General features: G+C 41.6%; 1 protein-coding gene across 1 annotated transcript in view; it reads right to left on the bottom strand.

Annotated features, from left to right (window-relative positions):
* LOC121514750 (neural-cadherin-like) overlaps positions 1 to 25,116 on the bottom strand; it is a 244,359-nt gene that overhangs the window by 21,545 nt on the left and 197,698 nt on the right. The window contains exons 28-32 of the mRNA XM_041795036.1: positions 17,735 to 17,918; positions 17,285 to 17,451; positions 7,692 to 7,956; positions 4,044 to 4,227; positions 573 to 823 (exon numbers count right to left, since the gene is read on the bottom strand). Coding sequence (XP_041650970.1) covers positions 573 to 823; positions 4,044 to 4,227; positions 7,692 to 7,956; positions 17,285 to 17,451; positions 17,735 to 17,918 — 1,051 coding nt within the window. The remainder of the gene's footprint in view (positions 1 to 572; positions 824 to 4,043; positions 4,228 to 7,691; positions 7,957 to 17,284; positions 17,452 to 17,734; positions 17,919 to 25,116) is intronic.

The following is a 25,116-nucleotide window of genomic DNA, read 5'->3' as shown; positions in this document are numbered from 1 at the left end:
GTGTCTGGGAATTAAATCAAGTCAAAGACGTATTCATGATGTTGGCTTATTGATTGGCTGTCTCTAAAATTATGACTTTTTTAAAGTGCTAATTCTGTAAAACACAGGGTTTATTTTTATGATCTAAAGGGAGCCCTGCATATTCAGACACAGTGACCTTACTACAACCTTCATTAATTTGTAATTTGTACAAAGAAACTCATCAGACCTCTGTGATGTTCTTCTTCCTACATCTTTGGATTGTTCTCATCTCAGTCCACATTTTAGACGCTTCTTTTTTCGTCCCTCTTTAGAAAAACTGAAGTGGAGTTAACATTAGAAAGGTTTAAGGATGATGCTCCACAGGAAGAGGAACAATGTTTTCATTGTTAGCCTGTTAGCAGCTAGCTAGCCTGTTAGCAAAGTAACCATCTAAAGGGGGTCACATCGCCACCTCTGGTCTCTTTACCTGGACTAGACTCCCCCGGTCTGGTTAATATCCCGACTGAGCTATCACCAGAGCTGGACCGTGCATGTAAACATACTGAGTGTTTGTTACCACAGATAGAAGAGCACATATTCCACATAGCTACCTAAAAACGCCATCACACAGATGCTGATGGCGAACATGGAGCTCAGGCTCAGGCTGTTCCCGTCCTCGTTGTGGAACATGGCGAGCGACACCTCGCAGTGGCGTCCCCGGTATCCCTCGCCGCAGAGGCACGTGTAGCGGGACGGAGAGTGAGCCACACAGGTGCCGTGGCGGCAGGGCCGGCTGGCGCACAGCGTGTAGACGCACACCTTTCCCACGGAGCTCTCTTTGGTCAGGTGGCCTGCGGGGCACCTGTGCAGAGACGAGACAGTGCGGTGTAAAGCAAAGAGACACTCAGGAAGCTGTCAGATAAAAGCGGCGCTGGAGTCGACAGACTTATGAAACCTAAGCTGACAGTGTAAAACTAAATCCCTCAGGAGGGACTCCTCTTATTTCAGATTCAAAGATATGCTCTTTGAACGTTACACAGAGGCAGCTGTACCTTAACAGAGAAAAAACAAGAAAGTGAGATTGGCTCTGCGGTAGTACTCCCACAGTATATTTGTACAAAATATCCCCTGAATATCAGCCCCCTGCCCCCAGCCCCCCTCCCTCTGTATCCTCAGGCTGTGCTGCAATCACACAACCAGGAAACCAGCCCCAGTGAGAAGTCTCACACTGGCTTGGTGTCTTGAAATCACAGTCAGGAGCCGTCCCGCTGACAGCTTTCACTCCCAAAGTAGCTCCTGTTAAACTCTGTTCTCTCACGCCGACACAACACGACGCTCACAGTGTAAAAGCTCATTAATGCTCCGTGTTTACGGAGGACGGAGATGTCTGGCTCTGCTCTGAGCTCAGTTCATCAGATTTTCTGCAGCTTCTCTGAAACAGAGACTGCTGGGTGGAACCTGAATCATCGGACGATTTATGGTAGCACTGTCGTACTGTATCTGCATTATGAAGAGAGGTCTGAATAATGAGTTCAAGCAAAACTTTACACCTGAGCTGGATCTCCTCTCTGTGATGGAGCAGGATGTTACACAAACCAAGACATAAACAACAAATTCATCATAACACTGGCTAAAATGTTCATTTAGAAGACCACTGGAGCTGAACATCGGCAGACTTACGGGTTCCCAAAAACACCAGTTTATCTTAGAAAGATATCAAACTAACAAACTAAGACAGCAGCAATTCCAAAAAAGTTGGGCCGCGGTACAAAATGTCGCTAAAACCAGAAGTCAATGATTGTCAAATATCATGAACCCATATTCTAATCACAACAGGAAAAAAACAACATAACAGATGTTAAACTGAGACATTTTACTATTTTATGAATAATATTAGCTCATTTTGTATTTGATAGCAACAGGAGGAACAGGGCAACAAAAGGCTGGAAAAGTAAAAGGTACTGATGAAAAACAGCTGGAGGAGCATTTTGCAGCTATTTAGGGTAACTGCCAACAACATGACTGGGTATAAAAGGAGCATTTTAGACAGACACAGTCTCTCAGAAGTACAGATGAGCAGAGGTTCACCTATCAAAAGAAAAGTTTCAGAAAATGTTCCTTAAAGTAAATGTGCAACAAATTTGAATCTCCCTCCATCTACAGTCCATAACATCATCAAAGATACAGAGAATCTGGAGAAATCTCTGAGAGCAAGGGACAAGGCTGAAGGGGCCCTCAGGGGCCACTGCATTAAAAACAGGCATGATTCTGTAGTGAAATCACTGCATGGGCTCAGGAATATTCCAGATATTCTCATCTGTCAACACAGTTGGCCGTGCCATCCACCAATGACAGTTAAAGCTGGATCATGGAGAGAAGAAGCCATATGTGAACAGGATCCAGAAACAGCGCTGTCTTCTCTGGACCAAAGCTCATTTAACATGGACTGAGGAAACATGGAAAACTGTTCTGTGGTCAGGGGAAACCACAGACGCCGTGTCCTGTGGACCAAAGAGGAGAGGGAGCATCCAGCTTATTCTCCTGGCTCAGCTCTAAAGCCTGCATCTCTAAGGAAAAGTAGACAGAGGTTTTAGAAAAACATATTGTCCCATTTCACTAAGACAGTGCTGAACCACACACCACATCCTTTATAATGTGCATGGTATCAAAACAAAGTCGGGCTGCAAGCAGCACTGAAGGGCCCTTGCGCCCTGATGCAATAGTTGGGTGTTGGCAAGCACTTAGCTCTATGCATATGAGGTAGTACTGGCTGTTAACAGTAGGTGGCAGTATAAAAGCACGATGCTAATATGTAGAGATGATCAGGGCAGGACTTAACCTGACACGCCAGATGGATTTGTTTCACACATCCATCTGGGAAAGCTTCAATAGCAAACGTTTGAGAAAAGGCAGAGGCTTTGAAAAAAACCTTGGAGTGTGATTGGATGAACGTTCTGTCTGTCACATCTCTACGGGCCAATCAGAGCAACAAAACACATGACGTAGCAGCTATTGAGTTTCAAGTGCACAGCTACTGAGGAATAGCGCAAAACATGGCGACTGTAGACATGTCAGTACTCAACTTTGTGGTATTTGAAAAGAAAACAGCTCACTGCTGTTCTTTGTTCTTCTTTTAAAGAAGAAATGTTGTCAAGTTCTGATAAAACTGGCGCTTTAGCAGCATCCACGCTAATCTCTTCCTCCATAACTGCACCAGCTCTTGCTGCTGCTTGTTTACGTCACGACTCTGCCGTGGCTGAAAGTACTGCCCCTCGTTGCTGATTGGTCCTGTCACTTTCTAACCGGGCCCACACGGTTCAGACGGGAGCTTTGAAGATGGATTCACCAGTGAGAAACAAGGAAACGGGCGTATCCATCTGCTTTGCAAGGTTAGGCAGCACTGATACTTGTGTAAATTTTAAAGCAGATGGGTGTTTTATGTTGACGGTGCTACTGGCTTCTTACAGTAGGTGGCACTAAAGATAAACCATATAATGAACACTGAAATGTACAGAGGAATCTAAACCTTTCACCAATAGAAAACTGCATCATAAAAGGAAAAGTCCAGCAAAGAAGACCAAGGACTGTTAAGCAGCTGGAATCCTATATTAGACAAGAATGGAACAACATTCCTCCCCGATCAACTCACTTCCCAGATGTTTATAAACTATTGTTAAAAGAAGAGGGGATGCTACACACTGGTGAACATGACCCTGTCCCTTCTTTTTTGAGATGTGCTGCTGCCATTGAATTCAAAAGGAGCTAATATTTATGAAATGGTAAAATGTCTCAGTTTAAAACCTTATTTGTTGTTTCTGTTCTATTTTGAATTAAAAAAGGCGTCCCAACTTTTTCAGAATTGTCTTTGTGAATTGCAGGTTGACATTTTTCCCTCCACTGCTGCAGAGAAACCCTCCCACATCAGTGCATGAGTCCTCTCACCACTACCTGTATAATATATAAATAACATGCTATGTTATTTGCAGAGAGAGCTGGTGTAGCTGATATTATCATAAGTATGGCTGCTGCATGCAGCCCTCGTGTGCAGGTATGTGGTTATCTTCTCCGTAAATATACATCACCTGCACTCATGATGTCTCCAGAGATCCACGCAGACCAGCGGAGGAGAGCACTGATGCTTCCTGCAGGCGTCTGAAGAACAGCCCGCGGAGACGCCCTGTGAAGTGACCACCTGAAGACCCTCCGAGGGCTGGTCCACATCCAGGGGGACGGAGCGGCCGTTAAACCTCAGATCTCGTAAACATCCTGATGGAGAGGCGAAAAAAAAGGGGGCGAGGAGAAGTGGTAAAAAACAGAGTTTACAATGTCAAAAAGACACATTTAGGCACCAGTCCTGGGGCTAAATCTTTTATGGACACACTTTACAGCCAGTCAGAGGTGTAAGCTCTAATATACAAACAGGCATGCATCCATAAACAGATACACCTGGAGAGACACACGCTCTCATGCATGCAAACAGCCAAACAGCCCCAGGCTAAGCTGTCAGCATGGGCTTCTTCTTTTGCAGGGTATTTTCTCAGCTGGTTAGTTTGCTCTCTCTGTGGGAAGCATGAGCACTAACACATCATTTAAACACAGATCAGTGTCACCCACTCACTCCCTCTCATCTGCCTAACTAAGGGATCCAAACACCTTAGGGCAGGTGGTGAAATGTAGAAACATCAGCAAGAGGTAATGAAAAATACTAAAACATTTATGCCCATCTATACCGTGGGGTAGCGCGGTAAAGGCATGGACAGCTGCTTTAAAGATGGAGGATGTCGAGTTCTCGCACTGAAATGCTTAAATGACTGAAAACATGACTAATCCTTTGTTATACTCGGAGTCAGATCCATGCCAAAGTGTACATCTGAAGTTCATGTAGCCCTGAGCCTGTGTAAAAGCCTATGCAGGCAGCAGAATGAATGTGCTCCTGGTTGGCTGTCCTCCATAACCATGAGAGCACAGACACCAGGGTAAAACGTGCTCCACTGGTTTTATATTCACAAAAACTGCACTCTTTAGGTGTATTCACTAAACCGTAAACTAATATTTTGTTTGTTGCTTATATTTTATATCTAATTTACGATTTCCTTGAAAGGAAAAGGGCTTTTGATTATTCTCTACATCAGGGGTCACTGACTACATTTGCACAAGCCCAGATTTTGTCTTGATCGACGCTTTTGGAGACTTTCAAATCAGCTAAAGTTAAGAAAATCAGTGTAATCAACATGCTGCTGTATTACTGTTTTCTTTCCAGACTGTGAGTTCTATCACCTACACTGCAGCCAGCCACAAGGGGGCGACTGAAATATTTTGGCCGCATATGTGACCGAAGCCAGATAACATTCCTGTCGGTATTCCAGTGGTTAAGAAAAATGGATACAAAGACGTTTTCTTCAAAATTATCATTTTTCTTTTTTTCTCATTTTATCCAAGTCCGACATTTAAACTACCCATCCGATGAAAAAGTAACACAAATGTGATATTTAAAAGCATTAAGTTGTGTTTTAAAATGCCCTGTTTTTGGAGTTTCTGCTGGGATATTGAGGGGAGGGGAAAGCGAAACTGCTGGGTGATAATTGGCCTCTCAGTCTGCCATTGTTCCCAGTTTCGCCAATTGAGATGGACAATAACAAACACCGCATGGCTCAAACGCCACCCCTCCCCCGGCACGTAAATACAGCTGTTTCTAGTTATCACCTTTATCAACAAGCCTCAAGATGCACCCTGCAGCGAAGACAAGAAGAAGAGACGATGAAGAAGCGGCAAGAATTATCAACAGACTCGGGACGACTTCAGGATCACTCGACAGTGAAAGTTTGATGACGGCAGATTTCCAATGGGAATATTTTGATGAGCGTCACCAGTCCGATTCGGGTGGACTTTATGTAAATGTGGTCCTGTTGTTCACGCCCACTACCTGGCCTGCCTGAAGGTATGAAAAGTCCTGAAACTTTGAGCCTGGTTTTCTTAGAACGAACAGAAAATAGAAGTGAACATTCAGATGAGCATCTTTGTAAAATAAGCTCAGATTAAGGTGTGTGATACACCATTAGAAAGCTTGGAATCTACACTTTCACAATGTGTAAAAAACTCAAAAATGACCTCGGACGACTTGCAGGACTTTTTACCAGCTTTGGTCACATATTTCTAGGGCTAATGTGCTGATTGGTGAAAAAAATATGTGAGCTTTTGTTTTGATTCTCTGGCAGGAAAATGGATCTCCAAGAGCCTGGAGGGGATTTTTATAAAAAGATCAAACAAGAAGCCATTCCTGATAAAAATGTGCAATCCTGAACCTTCATGGGTTGATTTAATTTAGATGAAGGTATTTAAGACAAAGGATACCTTTAAAACTTTGGACATTTATTTTCCTCCTCATTTTCTGATTGTAATAATCTTTTGGGTCAGATTGGGGCAGATATGACCCCTGGGTCTGCCAGGTGATGACCTCTGATCTACAAAAATCATTAATATGTTCAAGAACCATATGCCATGTTTAACGCTTTCTCTATAGAACCCAGCGTAGAGCCGGCGCTACGATTACAATATTCATTTTTGACTGGCAGTAGATTTGAAACTGGGTTATATAGATGGATCATTCTTTTTTCATATAAAATCTGGGGAGTTGCACTAACATTTCACACATTCACTGTGTTTCAGAGCGCTTTCTTGTTGCAGTGATGGGTTTGTAAAAATACACAATAAAGCGCACATAACAAAAATCTTTATAAACGAGACCAAGGGTGTTTGCAGAACTTCCTACATTGAAATAAACGTCATCACGTTGTGGTCATGACTTGTCGCATGATTCTGACGTGTCTCTACCTGATAGGCTCCCCTCCTTCAACAACAGGAAGTGGCATATTTTCCCCCGAAATTTAGTGTTTTTTTTTTTTCAAAATACACCGAAGAACTTAGCCTGCACACATACTCGCCCTCGCTCTCATTTCACTCCTACTTTTTTACAGAAACACTCAGACACACAACCCACACACACCAGACATCCATCACACACACCTTCGACACACTTCCACACATATGTAGTTATGGAGCCGCAAAAACCTGGTTTTACAGCTGGCACGAAGCTTTCAGACTATTACATCGTCAGATGAAGAGTCCAACTACTCATCGGCTTGGTTTTTTTACAGTTCCAAAATTGACGATATCTCAAAAAGCAAGTTATGTACAGACTTCAAATAAGTTTCCTGTGGTTCCAAAGGATATTGTGCAACTTTTTTACATTTAGAAATTTGAGGGATACAGTTGTGCAATTTCCGTATTTTGAAATGTATGTGAAAAAAAAAAGAGTATCTTTCTTTTTTTTTTTAGGTTTATTGCACTTTTAAGCAATTTAGTGTAGTAGTTAAGACCTAACTCATTAAATATCATTAAAACTTGGGACATAAGGGTTTTATTGATTTAAAGCAAATAAAAATACTCCCAAAAATGGCACTACAGTATGTAAAAATGTAAGAATATGTCCTGGCAGACTTGCACAATGGTAGGTTTTAAAGGGAACATTCACCTTATTCAATGCCTCTCTGCTTGACTCAGGAATCACTTCCATGATTCCCTGCTACCCTCAACACCACCTTTTGGTGTCTGCATTAGAAAATGCATGCATACCTGTTTACTAAGAAGCTGTGAATTCATGCATGCCTTCATTCAAACTAATCTATAGTCAGATTCATTTATTTGATCAGATGCTGTAAGCAGTCACACACCGAGGAAGCTTCGGTTGTGTCCTGAGGGAAAAGAGTTCCCGAGCATGACAGCCGAGGGGTCGATGATGATCTCCTGACTCTGCCCAGGTGAGGTCGTGACCTCCCGCCGTCCCCCGCCTCCGTCCAGTCTGAGGGTGAACTCGCGGCCGTACCGATCCAGCTCGACCTGGTGCCACTCTCCATCAGTGAGGCGGTGGTGGGGCAGAGTGATGTTGTAGTCTCCGTCTCCCAGGTTGTAGAAAACAGCCAGCAAACCTTGAAAAACCTGAGAAACACAGCAGAGATTAGCTGATATTTCTGGCATTAAATCAGACAAAAGAAAATAATACGCTTGGAATAAAAAAAGAGTTTTAATTTTTTTGAACGGGCTCCAAATTTGAGGCGTCAGACTCTGCAGCAGGAGCACAGAAGGAGGCCGTCTGCCTGACTGAATAAGAGAAGCTAGTTTGTTTTGTCATCAGCTGCAGCGCTGCTTTCTGAATTAGTGTGATTTTCAAGGCTTATATGGGATGTGTGAATACGGCTGTAAATGGGGTGACACAAATTCTAAAGCAGCAGACCTGGACCGCTGCCATAATGTGCCGCCATGATGGGCATAAACAGATCTTGTGAATAACAACATCATAAGAAGTAGGCCAGCTCCCGTGGCGGGAAAAGGCAGCAAAGGTTGGGCCAAACAAGAATTGTGATATCTAACTACCCAGAAAAGACTCTCCATGGCAAACCTGCCAGCAAAAAAATGCCATGAAGATTTCAGGGGTAAAAATTAATTCAGCAATTCTGCAGCTATGATGCCTCGCAGAGCCGGCGTGCACATCAGTGCGTGGCAAAGCTCAAGTCATCCCGAAGGGGAGGTATACAAGAAACAACAATTATCTTCAGCAGTTAAGGATGAGCGAACACAATGGACTCAACCAATGAGGGGCTCCCATAACTGCGGCTTGTACATGTCCAAGGCTTAATTGGAAACAGTGGGGCAAGATAATTCACATTCAGCCCTGGCTGCATTCGCTATTGCTCCCTCAGCATGGCCTTCTCCAATGAGTCTCCCCCAACGGACACTCGCGAGGGGTAAAAGCTGACTGCGCTCCCCCCGCCGCCTCTTCCTGCCCCCGAGTCCACAACAAAGATGAGCCGAGGACAAAGGGCCCAATCAATAGTCAGGGAAAATCTGATTACAGACACTTTCTCCGGCGCCTGCAGAGATCTGCACAATCACCATTAGGCACAAACTTTTCAAACCACACAAAGAGCAAAAATATGGGAGTGAACAGCAGTGATTTCATTGATTTTGACTGATATCTATTTGGAGTATGTAACTCAGGAACAGAACCCTTAAAAACCTGGGTAAAATTAGCCAAAAACACCTGTCCAGGCACACCCAAATAAACCGCAGGCTGTGTTTGCTGTGTAAAAGCACATGGTGTCTTTAGAAAAGTAACACTCTAAAATTTCCCTCCAAACTGTCAGACTCACTGAAGGTGCTACTTTAGTAATGAATGTTTCTGGTGAAAACAGAGGCCTGTAGATGACTGCAGCTGGAGGGTTTAGCTGGAAAACTCGACTGGACCAAAGCATGAAGCCTTAGCACAGAGTTACTCAACCCCGCTCAACTAAAAAGCCTAATTGTTGAAAAATACAGTCGCAAAAGCCCCGGTCTAAGTGGTGAAAAGTGACGAAAAAGTGGCAAAAATGAGGAGAAAAGGTGGAAAAGGGCGTAAATTGGATAAATGAGTGATAAGGGAAAAAAGTGAGTTACAAGTGGTAAAAACGGTCCAAAAGTGTCAAGAATATAGGCAAAAATGAGTGAAAAGTGAATTTTTTTTTTAGCAAAACGCAGTTTAAATAGGCAAAAAGTGGCAAACAATGCTGAAAAAGAACAAAGAGGACAGATAGAAGTGGCAAAAATGGTGAAAAAGAACAAAGAAGAGAGATAAAAGTGGCAAAAATGGTAAAAAAAGAACAAAAAAGAGAGATAAAAGTGGCAAAACTGTGGCTCTTGGGAAGGTATTTTTTCACATTTTGGCTCTTTGGTTGAGCGTGGTTGAGTAACTCTGCCATGGAGCCATAGAGATTCTTCCTGTGGCTCCGTAGATACAGCAAAGGTTCTACAGCCCGTGGCGCCGTGGCGCCGGTGATCCGGCAGAGTTCAGAGTTTTAGAGTGGTTGTAGTGAGCTTTAATTAGAGATTCCTCATACCTCCACAGTCATTTAAATAAGGTAGGACCGGTGAACTGTAAAGCATGTGGAGTGATTTTTGATCCAGAACGTGCTCTCCTTTTCCAGGACTGAAAGCATGGAGACGGTTTAGTTGGTGCATGTTTGTGAGGTTTCCTGCAGACTCTGGTTTCTATGAACACACCGAGGATTTGATTTTTCTATACGGTCCTGATTGTGGAGTTTTCTCCCCCTGACAAAGAAGAAGTCAGAGCTGCTCACTCTGCAGACTGCATTAGCTACTGTAAATGTTTTCTTTGCAGACACTCTTTATTCCTCGGAGAGCGGCGTGCTGTTTATACCCAGCTAGCCCTCGGTAACCTCAGCGTGAAAGTGTGCTTATTTATTCAGTGTGCACTCTATCCCGTATCTACCCTTAAAAAGAAAAGGCAGAGAGGCAGCCCTTTAAATTAGGGCTTGTTGTGGGCAAACACTTCAGGCTTGTGCTCGAGTGTTTCTGAGAGCTTTAGACTGAGAATGTTTCAGCTGCAGACAGACATCACTTGTTTCATTCAGCTGCACAGCACACGGACTGTAAAGGCTACAGCCTGTTCCTCTCCCCATCACTGTGGCGCTGCTGCAGCCAGAGGACACCACGGCGTTGTTTTTCCTCATGTAGTGTGAAAACATGAGGCTTTAAACCTCTGACACTCCCACGCTGCATGCTCCTCTTTGCTGAGTAGTTGTAGCTCTTTTAAGTCATGTTTGAAAAAGATCCAAAAACATATAAAAGGGAAACACTGTCAGCTCAAATGATGCATTACAAGTCACATCAACCCTCTACGCCCCGCTCTCAGCTGTGTTAAACAACCAGCCACAATTCAGCCCAGGTCATGTGCTCTGTCAGCCTCACAAAGCTGACCAGGACTGTCCTGATTTCCTGTCATCTGGGAAATCCCATCTTGCAGAGCTTCAAGCTGAAAAAACAGTGATCCAGTCTTTAAATCTGTGGTGAAACAGGCAGGATAATCACAGTTAGCCGGGTAAATGAGGCAGCAAAATCATGAAACATGAGGATGTGTGAAGGTAGATCAAATCTTTTCATGTCAGGCAAACATCAGGAAAAGAAAAACTAAGTTTTGGTGAACTTGACTGAGTTCAGTTGTTGTCATGAGAATTTGTGTTTCCTCACAGAATAAGCTGTTGCTTTCTCAGGGTTAAACATTTCAGGGTTGATTTTACTTCCAAAATAAAATTTGAACTCCATTCTGAGTTAGCCTTCAGTGTTGGAGTTATTAGACCGCGCTGATCCAGCCAGTGTTAGTCCATCTCTGCAAAGAGTCAATTTTATATAAGCTCTGCCTCTACCAGGCAAATCTGGAGGGGTGTAGTTTTACCATCATGCCCTTGGGCCCTCGAGTGTTCAGATGTGTTTCAGAGATTTACAGATGTATTTACAGTGCATTCACACAACCTTCACTTTTTTCAATTTTATTTCAGCCTCATGCAACAGCAGAAAAAAATCATTTTTATCCTCATTAATCTACACTCACTACCCCATCATGACAACGTGAAAACAGAATTTTAGAAATTATTGCAAATGTATTAAAACGAAAAACTGAAATATCACATTGACTAAAGTATTTAGACCCTTTGCATCAACCTTCAACATTTATGTCAGCTTCCTCCATGTCTCTATCTTTGCTGAGATGGTGCTACACCTTGACTGGAGTCCACCTGTGCTAAATTAACCTGATTAGACGTAATTCTAAAGCTCTGAACATCAACTGCTGGCCCGGGGCCGTATCAGGCCCCCAAAGCTTCCTGTCTGGCCCCTGAAAGATCATTAAATTCTGAAAAGGAGGAAAAGAAGATGTTTTAAATGCCTGCAGCTGTTAAATCCACCCCACAGATAATTATCATTGAAACAATTTTAGAATGACTCAACATTTGATCTGTTTTTACAGACATCTACTGTCATAATTAGAAGATATTTAAAAAAAAGGGTTAAAGTTGGCAGAAATGCTGCAAAATGACCAGACAAAGTGGTGAAAAGGGGTTAGAGAGCAGCAAAAATGGGTGGTAAGTATCAAAATGGGTTGCGGAGTGGCACAGAGGGACAAAAATTGGCATAAAAAGTGGTGAAAAGAGGTTAAAATGTGGCCAAAATAAAAAAAAATGGTAAAAGAGGAAAAAATGGGCAAAAAGTTTTAAAAATTGGTTACAACTGACAAAAAGTGCAAAAAAAGGAAAGGTAAAGGGGTTAAAAAGTGAAAAAAAATAGAAGAAAAGTAGCAAAAATGGATAAGAGTGGCACAAAGGGGATAAAACATGAGGAAAAGTGCTTAAAATGGGTTAAAGAATGGCAATAATTGGGTTAAAGGGGAAAAAGTATCAAAATTGGTTAAAATTAAAAGTTTTTTTAAAGTTTCAAAAATTGTTTAAAAACTTTATTGTAAAGGGTTTAAAAAGTGAAAAAAATAGAAGAAAAGTAGCAAAAATGGATAAGAGTGGCACAAAGGGGATAAAACATGAGGAAAAGTGCTTAAAATGGGTTAAAGAATGGCAATAATTGGGTTAAAGGGGAAAAAGTATCAAAATGGGTTAAAATTGGCTAAAAGTGGTTTTAAAGTTGCAAAAATTGTTGAAAAACTGTAATGTAAAGGGGTTAAAAAGTGAAAAAAATAGAAGAAAAGTAGCAAAAATGGATAAGAGTGGCAAAAAGGGGATAAAACATGAGGAAAAGTGCTTAAAATGGGTTAAAGAATGGCAATAATTGGGTTAAAGGGGAAAAAGTATCAAAATGGGTTAAAATTGGCTAAAAGTGGTTTTAAAGTTGCAAAAATTGTTGAAAAACTGTAATGTAAAGGGGTTAAAAAGTGAAAAAAATAGAAGAAAAGTAGCAAAAATGGATAAGAGTGGCACAAAGGGGATAAAACATGAGGAAAAGTGCTTAAAATGGGTTAAAGAATGGCAATAATTGGGTTAAAGGGGAAAAAGTATCAAAATGGGTTAAAATTGGCTAAAAGTGGTTTTAAAGTTGCAAAAATTGTTGAAAAACTGTTATGTAAAGGGGTTAAAAAGTGAAAAAAAAAATAGAAGAAAAGTAGCAAAAATGGATAAGAGTGGCACAAAGGGGATAAAACATGCAGGAAAAGTGGTTGAAGTGGGTTAAAGAATGGCAATAATTGGGTTAAAGGGGCAAAAAGTATCAAAAATGGGTTAGAGTGTCAAGAATGAGTTAATACTAGTCCTAAATCACAGATGTGGAGGGCCCATTCTTTGGGATTTTCAGGGGCCCAGCCAACTCTGCTGTCAGGCTGCTGCATGGTAGATAATAGAGATAGATCTCACTGGTAATGACTAAAGATGTCCTTCGTTTTGAAAGAAAATACAGATACTACTGCATTAATATATTAATCAGACCAAAATATTTATTTAAGTTTTGTTTTTGTGAAAGTCTGGTCCCCAGAGTTTCTGCCCTGACTAAATCTGGCCCTTGCACAGATGTACTTGATGACCCCTGCTCTAAAGACTCACGCCTCCATAGAAGGCCTCACAGCTGACAATGATATCAGGGCAGAAACTAAGCCATGAGGTCAGAGGTCAAAGGAGCTGCCGAGCTCAGAGACAGGATTGTTTTTAATGTTTGACTTCTGCACCATGAGTGAAGTCATCCACTGAGTTAGTCACTCCTGCTGCAAAGGCTGGTCTACAGTAAAGGGCTGTGACGGCCAAGTTACCAAACATGTTGACTAGCAGCTGCTCTGAAAAAGTTACTGAGTTAGTAACCTAGTTACACTACTATATGTTGTTACAGGAAGTAGTGTTGTTACTGTAACGCGTTAGTCCCGGCTGAGTTTCATCGAAGGGTGTTTGCTAGCTCTGCATTCGTGTCTTTGCTCCATCTTTACAGAAGACTCCTGACTTTCCCACACGTGTTTAATACAACATGGCAGTGTGTGAAAAGCCAATGTAACGTGTTTATAATTAAACAGGTAAACACTTCCAATTTACACCTGAAATAAAAGGAAAAAACACAATGCTGTGTTAGAACAATTAAATATGTAACAACAACTCTGAGTGTTAAAAATTCTCACTACAAGTGAGTTAAAATATTAATAAACACTTTCCAAAGTGTAAATTTAACTCCGACTTCATGAGAAATGCATAAACTTGGAAAGGGTGTTAAATTTAACTACAGAGGTGAATCAACAGTGAGGATTTTGCTGTGCAGTGATATGAAATAGATCTATTCTGGACGATGTTAAAGAAGTGACTGCTTCTATTTCAATGCATTTAAAGGCATCTCAGGGTCTCACTGTTATAAGAAACAGATATCAAAATAATTAAAGGAAAATCTTTGTACTGTGAGATCCTTGTTAAAACAGATAAAGGTTTTTATTTCTTCATCCCTGTTTTTAAATGTGAAGGATTTCCAGGGGAGTTTTTGGACTGTGGCTCTAACAGAAATATTTGGGTCATTGTTGCCTCCAAATAGGGCAAGGCTGAGCAGTGCTGCTTCAAACATTGCTGTCCAACAAATAACAAGCACGGACACAAAGAGGAGGTGTGTTCAAAGACCAGCGGTGTGGACTTCAGGTTCACTGCACACGGCTGACCTCTGCGACAGTCCTAACAGAGCCATTTACTCCAGGTGCTGTTCACACTCGGCCCGTCAGTCAGCCAGACGAAGCTTTGAAAGCCAACACCGGCCTCGTATCCATTCAGCGACGCGTCGGCCGTGCTATTACGCTGCTTTGGTGAAGCCGAGGCAACGCTCTGTGCGAGCGCCACTCTGCCCCAGGCGTGGCAGAGCCAGCAGCCGGGGTGCAGACGTGACTTTGGGCTCAGCTCTTGAAGCAAGCTGTGTCAAAACCCTCAAGTGCAGAGCAGGGGATCTGACCTTCACTAGAGAACACTCAGTTCACACATTTTGCTCTTTGTCGCTGTGAATTGTGTTTGAAATGCGGGCAGAAATAACCTTTCAAGGCACTGTATGGAAATTCTGCCACCAGGGGGCTCTCAATCACAACAACAGCAGAAGATGACGTCGAGGGCGGCAAGGGCAGACTCATTCCTATGAGGCATTACTGTCTCTATAGCACTCATTCACACAGAGTTAAGTGCTAATTCACACTGGGTGACAGTATGAGGGACGGCAATATGTAAAACTGAAAAGGCCAGGACTCATACATATTTAGTCAGAGTAGTTCATGGCGACATGAAGTAGGTGGCGCTATATTACATCCATGTATTTAACATGTAAATATGTTGAGGGGCAGACCCTGATCATGCATGTGAAGTTTAAAGCAAATCAGATGTTTTGTTTGAGAGTTACAACAACTTCCTGTTAAATGGCGAAAAGTCAAATTGCTTGCCATCACCACCCAGGCTTCCTTTCATGAAACTTGTCAGTGTCATTGTGACCATTATGAAGCCCTTTTTTGATAATCAGAAAAAAACAGCCAAATTTTGACACTTCCTGCTGCCAGTAGGGGGCGCTAGCATCAGCTGTTTGCATGTGGGCAAGTTCACCCTGATACTGCTGCATGCCAAGAAAATGTAGAGGCATACAGAAATTGTTCACAAATGTTACAACAGGTCAAAGCCATTTGGCACCGTCAAAAAGGCTTAATTTTGAAATTAAGCTGGTGGACGTCCTGTTGGGATGTGAGTACAGGTCCCAGAGGCTTTTCTGTAGGTCTGATGAAGATACAAAAGCAGACCTAAAATGAAAGCCTATGTTGAATGAACTGCAGGGGCTGAAGGTTTTAAATAACTGTAGAGGAAAATTAATAATTCAGATGAAGAAATTTTCTTTTGGCAGAAGGGGGCGCTGTGACAAACTAATGAAATTAATGTATGACTGTACTTAGGATCAATGTGTGATCACTGTGAAGTTTGATGACGGTCGGTATAAGCACTGAAAAGATAAATGGAATTATTGATGTTGGTTCGCTGCAAGGAGCTGCACGGCGGCGCAGGGGTTAGCACTGTTGCCTAGCAGCAAGAGGGTCTCTTGTTCGCTTCCCAGAGTATGCATGTCCTCGCCGTGCATGTGTGGGTTCTCTCCGGCTTCCTCACACCACCAAAGACATGCTCGTTAGGTTAATTGGTGAATCTAAATTGGCCGTAGGTGTGAATGTGACTGTGCCTGGGTGTCAGTCTATATGTCAGCCCTGTGATTGGCTGGTGACCAGTCCAGGGTGTACCCCGCCTCTCGCCCAATGACAGCTGGGATAGGCTCCAGGCCCCGCGACCCCCAACAGGATAAGCGGTATAGAAAACGGATGGTTCACTGCAAAAATGTACTTTAAATTAGTCCAACTTTGGGTCCTGATCACAGCCCCGCCCTACGGCAAAAAAGTCAAAGTCTACACAACATTAAAGCTCCATCTTATCTAAAAACCACAACAAAAAAAAAATTGGGGTCAACCAGATCAAAAGATGATTCTAGGCCTCAATAATAATTCAGCTCTATTTTGGGGTATAGTGTAACCAAATCAAATCAAATCAAATGTTATTTAATCATCAACATGTCGGATGTAGTTCTGGGTCTTTTTGGTTGGATGAGTCGTCCATGTGCTCTTGGAGTCTTCTTGGTAGGCCGGTCACTCCCGTGAAGGTTGACTACGGTTCCGAGTTTTCCCCATTTGTGGTTAATGGCTCTCACTGTGTCCCAAAGCCTGAGAAATATCTTTTTAACTCTTTCCAGACTGTATTTGAGATCTTTTAGCCTACTTCACTTTGTCAGACAGCTTCTATTTAAGGGATTTCTGGATTCAACAGGTCTGGCAGTGATCAGGTCTGGGTGTGAATCGTGGAATTGAACTCCGCTTTTTAAAAAACTGTGATTAATCAGTTAACTCATGATTAACAATGGCTTTTCACATAGGGCCAGGTAGGTTTGGATGGCTTTTTTCACTTAATAAATGACATCATAATTTAAAACCTGACTTTTGTATTAACTCTGGTTAATTTTGTCTATTATCAAAATATGTTTGATGATCTGAAACATGATAAATATGCACATAAAAAAACATTTTTCACAGCACAGCAGATTTCTCTGGCTTTGGAAACTCCTGGAAAATATTTAAGGTAATGTAAATAGTGGACTGAAGAATATGTAAGACATTATTTAGACATTTCAGTGCATGAGTTCTGCGTATGCTGCCTTTAGTAAGCGAGGCGTAGTTTTTCAGATAGCTGCCTCTCACTGGCAGCATTCTGCAGACTTACTGAACGCGCTTGTTGAGAACGTACACATGCCAATCACCAGCCCCCTCGGAATCCGCCCATATGTCTGCAACCCTGATATTACTCACTCTTAGCCTGACAGCTACTCGCTGCAATCATCACGCGGGCCCTAATTATCATTTAAAGGCCCACAAACAAGACAAACAGAGCTATGAAGAAGCAGAGGTGGGACTCACCTCCAAACGCAGGTATTCATTCTGCTCCTGAGAGAGCAGGCTGAGGATGACTCCTGAGGCCGCACGTGTCCGCACCCCGACCTGGACCCTCGTCTGTCGCGCAGGCAGCGACCACAGGAGCTGGAACTGAATGTGGCTGCGCCCATCGAAGGAGAACTCTGGAGCCGCTTGTCAATCAAAAACACACAGGGCTTGTTTAATTAATTCAGCTGTCATGTGGGAAATTCATGAGGATATCACAGCGAGGACGTGCTGTTCTGCTCAAGCACTTTATGTGAGGAGAGGTTATCTTTCTGCAGCAGCAAAGTGACATTTATGAACGCAGACTTTCTCACTTTTCCCTGCTGGATTGTACGCTTTGTGGAGCTCAAAATGCCTGACTCCACAGAGGTCTCACTCTACGCTCCCTGAGAACCTCCAGGTCAGTTAGACACCATCTAAAATACTGACCTTTTTCACACTGAGCTCCTGTAAACCCCGGGTCACACAGGCAGCCGACGGAGCCCGACTCGCCATGACAGCGCCCCCTCCTGCCACAGGAGCGGAGGCTCTCCACGTCAGTGCAGTGGCTGTCGATAGGAAAGCAGCCTGGCAGAGTGTTGGCAGATTCAGCAGGAGAGCCAAGGTCGTAGAGCTGAATGATGAAGAAGAGGAAATAATGAAGAGAAATGTAAGCAGAAGGTGAAATAAAGAGAAACTCTTTCTGTGGTAGCATTAGAAGTGAAAGAAAATGCCACTGAATAAGACTATATCTGATAATTCAATGTTAGATTCTTTAAATGAGCTGAGGTTACTTTTTAATGACTTCTTGACTCATCTCTTCTTTTATTCATAATTCATCACTTCAAGGAAAAAAAAACACATATATCAAAGTGTCACAGATGCAAGAAATATACTGATAAGAATAAAAAAATTTGAAACTTCTGCTGTCAAATAATACACAACCCCAATACCAAAACGGTTAGAGCACGGTGTAAGATGTGAATAAAAACAGAAGCCAATGATTGTCAAATCTCATCAACCCATATATGATTCACAGTAGAACATAAACAACATATCAGATGTTTAACTGAGGCATTTTACCATTTATGAATCACATTTATTTATCACATCTCAAAAAAGCAGGGACAGGGCAACAAAAGGCTGGAAAAGTAAGTGGTACTAATGAAAAAGGAAGAGCATTTTGCAACTAATTAGGTTAATTATCAGAGAGGCAGAGTCTCTCAGGAGTAAAGGTGGGCAGAGGTGCACAAATCTACAAAATAACTGCATTAAAAATTGTGGAACAATTTCAGAAAAATGATCTTCAATGTAAAGACTTCTCCCACCATCTACAGTCCATAATAGGGCTGGGCAATTAATTGAAAATGAGATCAAATCATGATACGGCCTGCTGCAATCTTTTAAATTGCAGAAGGTGCAATATTTCATTAAACTGAAATTTGTCAAAATAGCACTTTAAAACTTCTTTCTGCAGCAGAGATGCAGTAGAGACACACTATATTGCCAAAAGTATTCACTCAACCATCCAAATAATGTAAATCAGGGGTTCCAATCACTTCCATGGCCACAGGTGTATAAAATCAAGCACCTAGGCATGCAGATTGTTTCTATTAGTGAAAGAATGGCTCGCTCTCAGGAGCTCAGTGAATTCCAGCGTGGTACTGTGATAGGATGTCACCTGTGCAGCAAGTCCAGTGGCGAAATTTCCTGGCTCCTAAATATTCCACAGTCAACTGTCAGTGGGATTATAACAAAGTGGAAGCCATTGGGAAGGACAGCAACTCAGCCACCAAGTGGTAGGCCACGTAAAATGACGGAGTGGGGTCAGCAGATGCTGAGGCACACAGTGTGCAGAGGTGGCCAACTTTCTGCAGAGTCAGTGGCTACAGACCTCCAAACTTCATGTGGCCTTCAGATTAGCTCGAGAACAGTGTTAGAGAGTTTCATGGAATGGGTTTCCATGGCTGAGCAGCTGCATCTGAGCCATACAACACCAAGTGCAATGCAAAGCATCTGATGCAGTGGTGTAAAGCACGCCGCCACTGGACTCTAGAGCAGTGGAGACGCCTTCTCTGCAGTGATGAATCGCGCTTCTCCATCTGGCAATCTCATGGACCAGTCTGGGTTTGGCTGTTGCCAGGAGAACGGTACTTGTCTGACTGCATTGTGCCAAGTGTAAAGTTTGGTGGAGGGGGGATTATGGTGTGGGCTTGTTCTTCAGGAGCTGGGCTTGGCCCCTTAGTTCCAGTGAAAGGAACTCTGAATGCTTCAGCATACCAAGCGATTTTGGACAATTCCATGCTCCCAACTTTGTGTGAACAGTTTGGGGATGACCCCTTCCTGTTCCAACATGACTGTGCACCAGTGCACAAAGCAAGGTCCATAAAGACATGGAGGAGAGAGTTTGGTGTGGATCAACTTGACTGGCCTGCACAGAGTCCTGACCTCAACCCCATAGAACACCTTTGGGATGAATTAGAGAAGAGACTGAGAGCCAGGCCTTCTCGTCCAACATCAGTATGTGACTTCACAAATGCCCTTTCGGAAGAATGGTGAAAAATTCCCATAAACACACTCCTAAACCTTGTGGAAAGCCTTCCCAGAAGAGTTGAAGCTGTTATAGCTGCAAAGGGTGGACCGATGTCATATTAAACCCTATGGATTAAGAATGCCAGTCAAGGCAGCGAATACTTTTGGCAGTATAGTGTATCATGCATTACAGATCAAAACCATGAGCTTTGAGCATCACTGACAGTGTTTTTATTGACACACGGCTCCAATCTTTGGGGAACAGAGTTCGCAGAAATACACAAACATCCATAAATGCCATTAAAGTGTTTGAACTACTGCCTTGCTGTGACATGCTGCAATGAGGTATAAAAATCTCAACTATAGCCTATACTATAACTATAACCTCCATAATCTTGTGAGTTCATCCTAGAGTCGGAGTGTAAATCAGTGCAAAGTTTGAAGAAAATCTGTCAGTGTTTTTGAGCTTTAACGCTGACAAGAATGGCCCGGATAGACGTACCGGACAGGTAGACGGGAGTAATTAAGTACAACCTGAAGATGTGGCGCCTCTGGCCTCGCCTCTGACCAGCAGGAGGCACAAGGATGCAGAGAAATAGCGTACAAATATCCTTAAGGACACATGAGGCTGTAAATAACTGCTCTACATAAATGGAGTCAGGTGTTTATGTCTGCTGAACACACTGCTCACTGCATGCAAATGAGGTTTGTTCTCTTTAACAGTAAAACAGTCTTTAGAGAAGACTCAGAGCTGAGCAGTTAGTTGGCTTGATATTTATAATGTATTCATATTCATTCATGGGTTTTCTGATACAGGAGGATGTTACCTGTCTGACTGTGAAGTTTGGTGGAGGAGGGATAATGGTATGGGGCTGTTCTTCAGGGTCTGGGCTAGACCCCTTATCTCCAGTGAAGGCCAATCTTAATGCTTCAGCAGACCAAGACATTCTGGACAATGCTACGCTTCCAACTGTGTGGCAACAGTTTGGGGAAGGCCCTTTTCTATTCCAGCATGACTGTGGCCCAGAGACCAAAGAAGGACTCATAAATGCTCTACAGAATGAACGGACACGTTCACACAGAAACACTCCAGAATGTTGTAGAAAGCCTTCAGAGAAGAGTGGAGGCTGTCAGAGCTGCAGAACTCCAGATTAAAGTGCATGGATTTGAATGCAAGGTCATCACAGTCCCTGCTGGTGTAGTCGTCAGGCGTCTGAATACTTCTGTCTATATAGTGCATGGGTGTCAAACTCAAGGCCCGGGGGCCAAATGCGGCCCATGGTGCAGTTTTACCCGGCCCACAAGATCATATCATTTTTAGAACTGGCTCACTAGATGAGGTCTGCAGATTTCCTCCGGTATAAAAATGGAAATTTAATCTCGAAGATTAAAAAAATCCTTTTTAAGTTATAAAAATCTGAAAAAGTAGAGAGTAGATATAACTAGATAAAAAGTCAGAATGAGGGAAAGAAATTAATCTGTGTTTTCATTTCAGATTTTCATTTTGCATCCCAAAAATACGACTGAAACTTAGGATTTTGACTTTTTATTTCATATTTTGACCTTTTAAATTTATAATTTTGACCTTTTGTCTCATATTGTGACCTTTAAGATTCACAAATTTTCATTTTAAATCAAATCTTGACTTTTTAAACTCATAACTGACTTTTAATCCCATATTTGCACCTTTTATACTCCTGATCAAATATTTTATCTCATTTTTTGACATTTTAGAGTCACTATTTTGAATTTTATCTTCTATATCTTGACCTTTAAACTCATTATTTTATTTTTCTATCTCGCCTTTTTGCCTTTTAAAAACCTTATTTTGACTTTTAATTTTGTATTTTGGCCTTTAGGATTTATAAAGTTTGCTTTTAATCTCAGATTTTGAGCCTTTAAACTCATTTATTTATTTATTTATTCATTTATCATTTATTTGACATGCACACAGTAACATTGATGTTGTGATGTTTAATCATTTTGACTTTTTGTTTTTAGAAATCTTAAAATCATTTATCATCGCTGTTTAATTTCCCCTATACTTCATTACCTGTGAAAACACGGTTGACAGTTTTCAGTTAAATCTTGACCCTGTTTGGCCCTCAGGTTAGACCTGGGGTGTCAAACTCAATCACAGCAGATTCTGAATTAAGGTCTAACCTGAGGGACTAACAGGGTTCACATCAAACAGAACTGTCGGTAATACAACATGGGGAAAAATAAGCACTGATGATAAATGATTTTGAGATTTTAAAGTCTAAATGAATTAAAGAGAGACTGTAGGAGAAAGGAGAGGAAATGGAGAAATACAGGTCTACAAGTTTGTAAAGATCTCTGGAAAGAAGCGATGAAGAACCATCAAAAGGCAGTTAAAGATGCAAGGGCAGCTTTTTATTCTAATTTAATTTTAGTTAATCATTCAAACCCTAGAGTTTTATTTAAGGTTTTAGAGTCCATCACCACCACCACCCCTTCCCACTTTAGTGATGCTTCGAACGATTTATGTGAGAAGTTTTTAGTTTTATTTTATTAACAAAGTAAAGGACATCAGGGTTAACATCAGACCCCCAGCCCAGATTTTAAACACAAGTAGGAATATTTTTAATTATTTTAGTAGTTTTGAGCCGGTGTCCTTGCCTTTTTTATCTGAAATTCTATCTCACATGAAAACAGCTACGTGCAGTCTCGATTTTATCCCCACCAAATTTCTTTTAGCACAGTTTGGCCCAGTATTTTATCAATAAATAATAGTTCTTTAACAGAAAGTGTAGTTCCCTCTGTTTTTAAACACGCTGTGGTCCAGCCTCCTTTAAAGAAACCGAACCTTGACCCCTCTGATTTTAATAGTTTTTATCCAAGGTTTTAGAGAAGGTGGTTTCTACTCAGCTTTTATCTTTTACGTCTCACAATAATCTCTTTGAGAAATTCCAGTCTGGTTTTAGAGCGGGTCACAGCACTGGGCCGGCCCTCCTCAAGGTGACCAATGATTTGTTTTTAGCAGCAGATAGAGGGGAGGGAGCCATTTTAATTCTTTTAGATCTCAGTGCAGCTTCTGATACTGTTGATCTCAGTATTTTAATAGATGATCTTAGAGACTGGGTGGGCATCAGGGTCTCTGCTCTTAGCTGGTTTTATTCTTATCTTTTAGAGCGAACCTTTGCAGTCACCATAGGTAACCACTCCTCCTCTACCTCTACCCTTACCTGTGGTGTACTGCAAGGTTCGGTTTTAGGTCCCATTTTATTTTCTGTTTATAAGCTGCCCCTTGGTCAAATAATCCAGAATCATAAAGTCTCCTTTCACTGCTACACAGACGACACACAGATATACCTGCCCCTGAGACCTGAGGACCCCAGAAGCCTAGCTGCTGTTGAAGACTGCCTGTTTGATATTAACTGTTGGATGGTCCAGAACTTTCTACAACTAAACACCTAAACACCGAAATAATTCTCTTCAATTTACAAAATTCCTCAAACATAATCAATAACAGCAAATATCAAATCAACAGCCAGAAGTTCAGTTTGATTCTAACCTCACCTTTGCAGCTCATCAATAAAATCACACAGTCATGCTTCTTTCTCCAAATGAAAACCCGTCCTCTCCCAGTCAGACATGGGAAAAGTCCTCCACGCCCTCATGTTCTCCCGCCTAGATTACTGCAACTCACTTCTTTCTGGTATTACTCAAAAATCTCTTTCCACCTCCAACTGGTCCAGAATGCAGCAGCTAGGCTTCTAACTGGTTTTAACAGACGACATCACATCAGCCCAATTTTAGCATCTTTACATCAGCTTCCTGTTAGTTTTAGAACTGATTTAAGATTTTACTCAACACTTTTAAAGGGTCTGGCTCCAGTGTATGTAACAGAACTTCTCACCCCCTATGAGCCAGCCCGCACCCTGAGATCCTCGGGTGGGGGCCTCCTGGTCATTCCAAAGTCGAGACTTGTAAATAAAGGTGACAGGGCCTTCTCCATCAGGACCCCTCGACTTTGGAACGACCTACCTGAGGAGATAAGGCGTGCAGAAACAGTCTCTGCTTTTAAATCACTTCTTAAAGTTCATTTTATAGACTGGCTTTAATGTGATGTCATCGTCTTACTCCTTCTTATTCCTTCAATCATCGTTTTACCTTTTATTTCCACTTTAATATTACATTCCGCTATTTTTGCTGTTTTTCTGTTATTATTATTGTTACTTTTGGCTTATTTTAATACCTTTTACTCTTCTTATTCCTGTTTTAATATCTCTTGCTCCTCTTACTGTTTTGATTTTCCTTACTCTTCCTGCTGATCAAGGCTTGCACGCTGTGGCACAGCGCTGTAGACTCGCTTCCAGTGGGCGAGGTCGCTCGCCTTTCGGTCGGAGCAAACCCGCGGCGTGCACGCTGTAAATGGAAATTCGGGGTTATTAATGATCTTGAGTTTTTAATTTAGGCAGCTCTTGCTGGTTTTAGCTTTCACCCTCTTGATGCTTGTATCATTTTAGTGTTTTCCCTCCTCAGACGTATTCTGTTACAGTTATTCTTCCTTTACAGTTTTACTTCTCTTGATGTTTTAGTTCCTATTGCTTCTCTTTTACTTGCCTTTTAAAAACTTCAGTCCCGTTGGTCTCAGGTTCAGTGGTTGGGTTCCTGTGTTGGCCGGATACTCATGAGTTCTTATGATGTCCTGGTTTAATGACCTTAATGATTTCCATGGATTTTTATATTCTAATAATATCTCAGTAATAATGTTGTTTGGGCTGAACGTATAGTTTGAGTTTTGATTTTGTCTAGTGCTTTGAATGTGCTCTTGTTATTGTTGTTTTGCTGTCTTTGTCTTGCTGCTTTGATTTTCTTCGTGTCAAAGCACTTTGTTAAACCTTGTTTTAAAAGTGCTATATAAATAAAGTTATTATGATTATTATTTTTATTATTAAAATGATTAGTTAAAACGCTCAAAATCTGAGATAAAAAAGTCAAACTTAGTAGTGCAAAAGGTCAAAACACAAAATTAGATGTTAAGATGATGCTTTTAAAAAGGTAAATATATATATAAAAAAAAAAGAAAGTCACAATCATGTTTTCAAGGCAAAAATATGACTTGAAACTTAAAATTGTGAACCTTAAAGGTCAAAATATGACATAAAAAGACAATTATAAATAGAATAAGCCAAAATATTAGCCAAAAGTCAAATAATAAATTAACAAAGTCAAAATATGAGATTAAAAAAATCAAAATAATAAATTGAAAAAGCCTAATTATTATCTAAAAGTCCAAATAATAGATAGAAGTCAAAACTGTGCTATGCAAAATT

Source organism: Cheilinus undulatus, linkage group 9 (assembly GCF_018320785.1).
Source record: "Cheilinus undulatus linkage group 9, ASM1832078v1, whole genome shotgun sequence".
In the NCBI taxonomy this organism is placed as follows: domain Eukaryota; kingdom Metazoa; phylum Chordata; class Actinopteri; order Labriformes; family Labridae; genus Cheilinus; species Cheilinus undulatus.
Note: the sequence above shows the minus strand (reverse complement) of the source record. Positions and strands in the feature narration are given on the sequence as shown.